Genomic DNA, 10546 nt, shown 5'->3' with positions numbered 1-10546 from the left:
TATTTTTTACTCACGCACATTGTTACATTTAGTCTTAAGTTCAATAAAGTCTCACTGCAGGAATTACAATCAGTAACATGACTTATATTTAAATAAATTTCAGAATTAGTGGAAAGTTTGTAATAAATTCTAAATCCTTCACTTAATAAATCTCTATAGATACAAATTTCATAAAATACTAATACATAAGTTACATTTTATTGACAAAACTTTTTACATTTTCGAGGAAATAAATATAATTATGAAAAATAAATATAATACAATTGCTTTCAGACTAATAGAATTTAAACAAAATAATTGAATAATGTTCAGTAATAAATAAGAATCTTTTTTGTGCATACTTTTGGAGAAGAGCTTTGATTTACATGGTATGTAATTATATTAATTTCGTGTAAAACATACGAGGTCGTATTTAATTTATTATCTCGATTATAATTTCATGACTTGATTTTTCTCTTTTTTTTTATGTTCATGCATATATCACCAAATAAATTATGTACCGACAAATTCAGGATTTAAATTATCAATTTGGTTTCTCATGATCCTGGACGAATAAAAAGCGTGTGAAATGCAAAATTTTAGATACATGTTCAAAAAATTAAAATAAATAAAAAATAGCTTTGAGATAAAGATAATATTAGCATTCTTATTGTTTCATCGAAATCTTCCAGTCAGTTTATTTATTTGCATCCCCAGTATCAGCATATTGACGGTGACGCGATATGATCTAAAAACACATTTAAAATTTATTTATTTTTCTTTAAATATTTACATTCAATTAATATGATAGAAATTTTTACCCATTGCCTGATAAATATAGAGAGTGGATCATCTCCCAATTGCTTTTTGTCAATTTCAGAAATACGTCGTTCTGCTCTATTCTGAATTAGCTGCGCAGGGTCCATTGCAAAAATTTCATCATTGGATCGTGATAAAACATATTCTGGAACTTCTCGACTGATACTGTTTCTTTCTTTCGATGATTCTTGCTGCTTTGTTTCAGATCTCTTTCCATGGCCTCCGAAACATGAATGACCAAATGCAGAACAACCACCTGAAAAATAATCAAAAATTTCGTAATTGAGAAATTAAAATATATAATTTTTTATCTTATCCTATTTTTTTCTAAAAAATAGATCTTTTGCAAAAATTTCGAAAGCCTTGTCACTTTTCCTCAATGCCGATTGCGTAATTTGAAAAAATTTAAGGAAAGAATGTTACCCAATTCACGCACATAATTAAGAATTCTAGTTTCAGTTAAGGGACAGTACCAAATAATTTTATATTTGTGTGCATAATAAAAGTGACAACAATTTAATATTTATTAACCCTCAAACGGCACGCTGATACGAATTCTTACCAGCAAAAATTTTAAAGGGCTAATATTTTTTCTATAACTATTGTTCAAGTCTCTCCTCGGTACGTTAAATATTTCACTAACCGCGCAAATATATTACTCACAAACAGCTATTTATTCGCTTGCAAGCAGTCAAGTAAGTCAATTTAAAAGCTTTAAGTGGTACAAATTTGCACCAATGTGCCGTTAGAAGGTGCCAAATCATGTTTCAGGAAAAATCGTAAAACGTTTATGTGCCCGAAGCAAGATCTTTTATAAAAAGGTAACTTAATTTGTCCATAAATATGTCTTTAAATAAGAAGAAATATTATAAAAAATAATAAATAACATTGCATGTGTCAGTAAAAACATTACATTAATAGCACAAATTTTATAATTACTCATTACTGTTAGACTCTAAATTGATATGATAATATTTTTTTCAACAATCTCTGGTTTTCTTTTTATATTAAGAATTGCGGAAGAAGGACGTTTGAACAATTTGCAGAGTTCTAGGACTATTCTAAAGAGATTAGCAGAGGAGTCTGAAGAGGAGGTGGGCTGCAATGTTGACTACAATGGTTTTAATTGTAATGTTCAATTATGTTTATGATAAGAGCAGTAGTTTCATAATAAAATAATGTTATTTTTTTAAACATCAATAATAAAACTTTGTTCCTTTCTCTGAAAATTGTATTACTTTTTACTCTTTCCTAAGGCGTGCTAACATTTTACATCACACCTCTGACATAGTTCACTGATCAATCTTTTTACCAATCACCCATTTAGAGTGTTTCACAAAATCATAACAAAATGAATATTTTTTAAATTTTACATTTAAAAATTCGACTTTCACAATAATATGCTCGTATGTTACATCAATAGCAATGTTCGCTGTTCTTCTGTCGTTATATATACTTAATACGGAAAAACCGAAAATCTGATACATCGGGAAAAATGCTGATAATAATTTTATCGCATTAGGCATTTTTACTTCATCGTCAGCTGACTTCACTTTGTTGAATGATGAGGGGAAATCAATATACCAAATGTTCGGCACAAAATTTAATTTTTGTGTTATCTTCGTAATGAATAATAATCACTATCATTTTATTATGTCATTAAATATTTCCTACTAAATAAAAGACTTTTCAAACATACTTATATCACGAAAATTCGTTTTTACGGAAATATTAGCAAAATTGAAAATGTCCATATTTTTGAAAAACACCTTTTTTCAATAGCAATTTTTTTATAACGTCATAAAATTTTCAAAAGGCCAATCCAATCTGTCCATTTTTTCGAAAGTTATCGTGCTAACAAACTAAAAATATACAGACACACTGACCAACGAACAGATTGACACATTCTTAAAAAACTGTTTTTTCGATTCAGAGAGTTTCGAAACGTGAAAATTTGAGAAAAACGGGGAGGGATCAAATTTTACAAAAATTAGAATACTTTCTCTGATAATAATGTAAACAATAAGCTGATGTGTAGAAAGTTCATCTCATTTGGATAATATTTGATCTTTTTTGGTTGGAAATAAATATTTTGACTTGACATATCGGAAATTTGCAAAAAAATTTAATTTTTTCAATAATCTTAGGAAAATTATACTTATATAACCTTAAGAATAAATAAACAATAAAATCTACAAAATAAATCGCTGAAAGCTATATAGAAAAGATTTTTAAAAAATGTTAAAATCAAGATTTTAAAATTTTTGAATAAATCTAGATTTTCAAAATGTTTGTAAAACTTTCTTTAAGAATTTTGAAATTTTTCAAGAAAATTAAGAAATTTTCTCCAGATTCCTAGGTAAATAAAAAATTATTTACGAAAAAATTTCTAAAAAAAATTGTAAATATTTCAAAAGGAGGAATTGAAGTCAATTTAAAATATAGTCAGAAAATTAAAATTTTTTGGAGTGATTAAAAATATGTTAAAGCTTAAAAAATATTCAAAAAAATTATGAAACATTCTAAAATTTCTTCTAGACTTTGAAAATCGTGTAAGATCAACAAATTTTCTTCGAAATATTTTACATTCTCTTTCGACACATCTGAAATTTTTAAATATATTTATGAGTGTTCTCAAAAATCTGACTTCTATGTCACTGAAGAAGCTTCGCCCTTCTTCTCCTAAGGATAAACTTTCAATTAAATTCTTGCGACTTAGTTTTGTAAGCTAATACAAAATACACACCAGTATCAGCCGAATGGATATTCTATATTCACTCTTCCAATAATTGTAAATTAAAATCGTGAATGGAAGGCAAGTTTGAAATGAAGTTTCCTTGAAATCTTGAATTCCTGAATTCTTACGATTCTTCTACATTTTTCGAATTCTTATGAATCTTCTGAATTCTCAAGATTCTCCCGAATAAGTAAAATACTACTACTGAATTCAATTTAAAAGCTAGTGGTTACCCCATCGGTAATACTTTTTTTTGTTAGCATAACTGATCTCTTTAGTCAATTTGTCCTCGATTGCCCGTTGTTCTGGGGAAAGTTAATTTGCGAACTCTTCGTGTAAAATGAAAAAAAGCGATTATAAACTCTGACTCGATTATCAGAAGTTCAACGATGTTGATTAATCGATCATTGGCGTGTCGGGTATTTTTTTCTGAGGGCACTTCCAGAGGTAGACACTGTACCGTAACTCTTGGTAACTTTCATGGGTCACGGAAACAATACTTACAATTCTCCGAAGAAGCTACCGTCGGACAGAGCAAGAAAATAATTCTTGTAATTTCCCATGATTTAGAAAGAGTTTCCAAGATTAAATCAGAGAAGCCAAAAGTTGAGAAAAAATTATAATAAAGAATTAGTAACCTCTTACTTTTTCATGGAAAATTAACTATTCACCCTAGAGTATTGTTTTGAAATCTAAAAACAATTCAGTTGTCTCTAGATAAACTTAAACAAAATTTAATTTGGACCTGAATGTATTTCAATATTAGTACTCAAACCAAAGTGTTTTCTTTTTTGAAATATTGAACAAGAAATTTTATAATCTTTGAGCAATTATTATTTTATATAATATCACATTTTAAATCCTATCTAAATAATAGTGATGCAACGATATTCCGCACACAAATGCTTCTAAACGTTATTGGTAAAAGAGGAAATTCAAATTGTAAATGATTTTTATCATTAGGAAATGATTTTTTATCATTGGGAAATGATTCTGTCCTTAAAATTTTCATGCCATACTATAATTTATAATTTTTTTAAACTTCCGAAGCTTTTTAAGACTATTGAAAGGTTACATCACAACCAAGAAAAAATTCTTAAGATTCTTTCGAAAATTTCGAATGATTTTCTTTTTCGAAAAATGAATCATAGGAGAAAAATTGTAAAAGATGTCAAAACATTTCAAATGCATTCCTCATATGCCGAGAAAGAATGTAAAATATTTTAGAAATATATTTTTTAAATTTGCTATAATACAAAAATTTAGAACAAATTCGAGTAAATGTAAGAGGTATTTAGAAGCTTTGAAAAGATTGAAAAGTAATTGAAAATTTAAAAAGATTAAAAAAATTGTTTGAACAAGATATAAATTGGGGAAGATTTTGAATAAAATGCCCAAAGCTATTTAAGAATTTTGAAAACATTCAAGAAAAGAAACAACTTTTCTTCAAATTCCCGGCGAACCATTATTTATTTTCATTTCAAAATATTAATTTTCAAATAAAATTTTTAATGATTTCAAAATAATTCAAAGCATTTCTATCGATGCAAGTCTGAAAGATTTTAAAGCATTTCTTTTTAAATTTTGAAATATTTCTAAAAATTATAGGAGTTACTAGAGTTAGTAGGAGTTAGTAAAAATATAATCCTTTTGGGATAAAAGTGTAACTGTTTGGTTAAAAATTAATCTGTTTCGGTTGATGATTTAACATCTTTGTATTTTGGGGCAAATTCGTCTTTTTTGGAAAAAATCAATCGTCTTGATTGAAAATGAATTTGTTTTAGTTGAGAATTTAACTATTATGTTGAAAATTCGTATTCTGTGGATAAATTCAACTTTTTGTTTAAACTTCAAATCTTTTTTAAATGTTCTTTTTAAATTTTCTCAAGAATCTTAGACCAATTATACTTATATAATCCTTAAAACAAATAAGCTTAGAAAAGAATTATTGATTTAAAATTTGTACTTTTATTACAAATTGTTTTTTTACGTGCGCATAGAGTGCGATTAGAGCTGCTAGTTGATAAAACGATTAATAATAAATATCAATCCTTAATTTTATTGCACCTTTCGATGCTTTGAAGCCCTCGAGGCAAAAATGAAAATTAACTTGTTAAATCTAATTTAGCCTTGAGTGGTTGATTCCCAATTATCAAATGTTTCCCGTTTCGATTATATATGTCAGTCAAATAACAAACTAGAAATGCATTCTGTCATGGGAAATTCAATCAAACTATTTCAGTCGATAAATTATATCTCAATAAACTGATGGAAAGCAATAATACAAAATAACACTAATATCAGGGTGTCTAGTGATCAGGGTCTCTAGCGATCAGGGTGTCCAGTGATCAGGCAATTTCAAATTCCCGAGGGAATCCCTGTTTTTTCACTTTTCCAGACCACATTTTTTCCTCCGACCAATTTAAAGGTGCCTTTTCAAAATTTGTCCCAAATTAACGTATAGAAATGGAAATTTTAACAATATTCACACAAAAAATGTATGTTGAAAAGAAAGCTGTATAATATTTTAATTATATTATACTTTATTAAAAAAAAAAACAAGGCAATATGCACCATTTTTTCGATATCAGTGTGACCGTTTTAAATCAGGAAAAAATACTCGATCTTTTCCCTGTTTTTTCCTGGTTCGATTATTATAGCTATTAAAGCACTTTTGAATTTTATTATTGAAACATTAAACCGTAGAAGTTTTTCAGCTCAAAAGTTTGTTATTTAAATGCTCAATAAATAACACGTATAAATTAGAAGCTTTTAACTTTTTTCAATTGAACGCTTTTAAATGAAATGCAGTAAGATTTATTAGTCTTTATAAAAAACGTTTGATTTTCTTTAAACGATTTTGTATTTTCGTGTCCATAATTTTGACATTTTTAGCCATCGGGCAATCGTTAATTAATTTCTTATTCTTTTGTAAATTTATTATGTACTCTAATTAAATAAATATTATTCGTTCGAAATAAAGAAAATTTGATTGTTCATATTCTTTGAATGATAATTTTTATTTTATAAATCTAATTCCTCTGAAAAATAAATATATGAACGATAACGACTTAGAAAAAAGGTAAAAAAATTGTTTAGATGCTATTTGAAAAGAAAAAGAAGAAACAAAAGAATATAGAAAACATTAGTTCTAAGCATTTTGTTTCCATGTTCACTGTCACGGTTAGGTTAAGTCAATTAGTTTCCAAAAGTGTTATTAATTCAATTTCAGATATCTTCCGACCATAAATTCCTCGAAGAATATGTTTGAGTGGCCTAGTAAAATCTCTGGAGTACCCGGGTTGTCGCATGTCTCATAATTATGATGTTAAGATACCTCCGAGGGTTAACGTCTCAATTCCTCCGAATAATGCTAAAACTTCAGCAGGCAAACCACCGGGGTACCCTAGACAATTCTCAATTTTTCAGAAACTCGTTTTAGCCTTAGCAGGAACGCAGACTCGAAATTTCATAGTAAATTCTCGGCTAGATCTAGATTGTCATATTTCTTAACATTATGACTTATAGATACTTTCGAAATCTTAACACCTAAATGCCTTCTAAAAAATTCCTCAAAGAATATTTATCAATGACCTAGTGAATTCTCTTCAGCACCTAGATAGTAGTAATCCTGGTAATTACAACTTTCGGATACCTCTGAATGTCAAAATAACTTTGTAGAATGTTGAAATTCGACCTAGTAGGCCACCTGGGAAACCCAGACATTCCTCGTTTTCTCGGTCAAGCATTTTAGCCTTCACAGGAACCTCGGGTCTCAAAATTCCTCAAAGAATATCTTTCAGTATTCTGGAAAATTCTCTTGGAACACGAGGTTTGTCGCAGTTCTTATAATTACGACCTATTGATACCTCTAGAGAGGTAGCACCTAAATGCTTTTGAAGAATGTTAAAACTAGATCTAGCAAGCAACAAGGGATCCTGAACTATTTTCGACTTTTGTAAACCCGTTTTAGCCTGGAAAACAACCCAGGGTCTCAAAATTGTTAAATTATTGTAATTACAAATATTAGATTCCTTCGAAGTATTAGAACCTAGATGCTTCCGAAGAATGTTAAAACTTGAGCTCCTGGGTTTTTTTTACAGATTTTTAAATTCCTCGAAGAATGTTTTTGCGGGACGTGGTGAATACTCTGCAACACCAGAGAGTGGCCCGCAGAGTGGCCCTTGACCTCGTAACAAAGACCTCCGATCCTTGACGGGGAAGGTTGAAAGTCGAATACACCCGAAGCAACTGTAATCTTAGTATTGTAAAATATTATTGATTTACTGGTATAATTTAGGTTTTCCAGTATTTTTTACTTATTCAAATAACATTAACTAGATATTCTTTCATTATGTTTCATATGTTTCATAACGTAACGAAACAAAAGTAATGCTGACATTCGTTTCACTTCGCGATATCGATAACTGAAATAACGAAACTTTTCTTGTATTCAAATATAACATAACGTAACGTAAGGAAAGTTTTGTTCGTATCCCTGTTATTTATACATTAACGTTTCACACCTCCACTCACAAATTACAAACTTTCAAAATAAAATAATGAAAATTGTAACGTTCAAAGTTTTAATTTAGTACTCATAATTTTAAACGAGTTAAGCCTCTCTATTTCAAACAATTTAGTTTTAAAATTTTTAGTTTTTAAATTTTGATTTATAATTACTAATTATACATGAAGAAAACATATATTGCTAAATATTATGAAATTGTTCTTTTTTAAATTAAAAAATTGCAAGCTGAATGAGTTACGCGCGTGAAAAAAGTTTGCATGGCTCAAGCATAGCAACACACTTGGAAATATCTGGCTGAAGCATGGGTCACGACTGAATGGCAGCATGGCGCAAGCCTTGCTCCTGTCCGTTTCCCATGCTTAGGACACGCTAATCACGAATGAATATTCTTCAGAACATGTAAGTGTCAGAGAAAATTAGTCTGCGTTAAAAATGAAAATATTAGGTTTGCCAATAGCCGGCAGGTCTGTAAATGGTAAGTTCGCTACCCGGGTGCACGTGTTCGCGCACCAGGTAGTATAGCACATATGCTATAAGAACTTTTTAAGAATTAAAATTTGGTGAATATAATGAAAACAATTCCAAATGGTCACTCGACGACTCGGGTGCACCAGGATGCATCCCAGGTATCGTAGTACGTATTCTGCGAGAACTTTTTCAATATTTAAATTTAGTGAATAATAAAAACAAGTATAAATGGTGAGTCGGCGACCCAGGTGAACCAGGTCGCACCTCAGGTAGTTACGTACAAATTCTAGGAGAACTTTTTCAAAATTTATATTATTCCAACAGCCAAAATTATTAAAAATTAAAGTCGCCCTGGGGCGCGACCTGGTGCACCCGGGTCGTCGACTAACCGTTTGAATTTTTTTCATTATTTAAAAACTTTAAATGTTTTCAAGTTCTCGTAGAATACGTATTGTACTACCTTGTGCTCGACCTGGTGCATCTTGATCGTCGACTCACAATTTTTAGTTACTTTGGCTGTTGAAACAATCTAAATTTTGATAAAGTTCTCATAGAATACATGCTAAGATACCTGGGGCGCGACCTGGTGCACCCGGGTCGTCGACTAACTATTTGGAACTGTTTTCTTTATTCGCAAAATTTAAATTTTTTAAAAATTCTTGTAGAATACGTATTAAACTACCTTCTGCTCGATCCGGTGCACCGGGATCGTTGACTCATCATTTTAAGTAATTTTAGCTGTTGGAACAATCTAAATTATTATTCACAAAATTAAAATTTTTTTTAAATTTCTCGGAGAATATGTATTATACTACCTGGTGCTCAATCTGGTGCATCCAAATCGTCGACTCACTAATGGTAGTTATTTTGGCAATTGGCACAATTTAAATTTTTTTAAAGTTCTCGTAGAATATGTGCTACACTACCTGTTGTGCGACCCAGTGCATCCGGGTAGTGAACTTACCATTTAGAGACGTGGCGGCTTTTGGCGAACCTAAGATTTTCATTTTTAATTCAAGCTCATTTTCTCTGACATTTACATGTTCTTAAGAATATTCATTTGTGGTTAGCGTGTCCTAAGCATGGGAAATGGACAGGAGCAAGGCTTGCGCCATACTGCCATTCAGCCGTGACCCATGCTTTAGCCAGATATTTTCATGTGTCTTGCCATGCTTGAGCCATGCAAACTGATTTTATAATTGAACATAGGTTATAATTTTTCGATCAAATGCTTTTGTTTGTTAAATATTAAGGCTGTCAAATAGAACAAGTTAAAATTAAAAAATCACTTATTAATAATTCATATTTGCTGTTGAAATACAAAATGCATGATACTTAATGCGATTGGATAGATTTTTCATCTTAAAATTTGTATAATTTCCGGTGAGAACCTGATTGAATTAACTTTTAAGATTAGAGGAAAATTTTTCAGCTCGAATTCTTCCAATAAAAAAAATACAAATGATTTTCTTATTGTGCCTGTATTTTATTTTAGAATCTCAAATCGATTTCTATAATTTTTTATCTTTTTTTATTACTTTTAAAATCAAAGCATGAAATGCTGACTTAACTTCCAACAAGAAAGAAGGAACCGATAGAACTTTTAGTTTCGAAAATCAAATTTTCACCGAAAGTTTTGATAAACTCGATTTCCTCAACAGTTCGAAGAACTATTTAAGATGCACTTTAAGGACCATAACTTTTAATGTTTGATGAAAACTAAAACAAGGTTTATTCCCGGAATAAATTAATAGAATCTGAGAAAAAGTTCAGTGCAAGAGTCAACATTTTTAAATGTAACAATGGTAAAATAATAATTAAATTATCTTAATTTAATGATAGACACTTTTAATCCCATCAATAACAGTACATGTCGAAAATTTCCGCCAAGTTGATAAATAATAATATTTTATTTATTTATGTTTAACCCTTCGGCGGGCATCTCTGACGAATTCGTCAATGTTTTGTTTCTGACTTTCTTGTATCTCGGAAAGGAGAAGCCGGCAGGCTTA

At 29.8% G+C, this 10546-nt stretch overlaps 1 protein-coding gene across 1 annotated transcript in view; it reads right to left on the bottom strand.

Moving 5' to 3' along the window:
• Nucleotides 1–6: 6 nt before the first annotated feature.
• The window catches only part of LOC117172991, a 53660-nt gene continuing 43120 nt past the window's right edge, over nucleotides 7–10546 (bottom strand). Inside the window, exons 2-3 of the mRNA XM_033361331.1 lie at nucleotides 801–1054; nucleotides 7–727 (exon numbers count right to left, since the gene is read on the bottom strand). Of these exons, the coding sequence (XP_033217222.1) occupies nucleotides 677–727; nucleotides 801–1054 (305 nt within the window). The 3' untranslated portion in view covers nucleotides 7–676. The remainder of the gene's footprint in view (nucleotides 728–800; nucleotides 1055–10546) is intronic.

Source organism: Belonocnema kinseyi, chromosome 5 (assembly GCF_010883055.1).
Source record: "Belonocnema kinseyi isolate 2016_QV_RU_SX_M_011 chromosome 5, B_treatae_v1, whole genome shotgun sequence".
Lineage (NCBI taxonomy): Eukaryota > Metazoa > Arthropoda > Insecta > Hymenoptera > Cynipidae > Belonocnema > Belonocnema kinseyi.
Note: the sequence above shows the minus strand (reverse complement) of the source record. Positions and strands in the feature narration are given on the sequence as shown.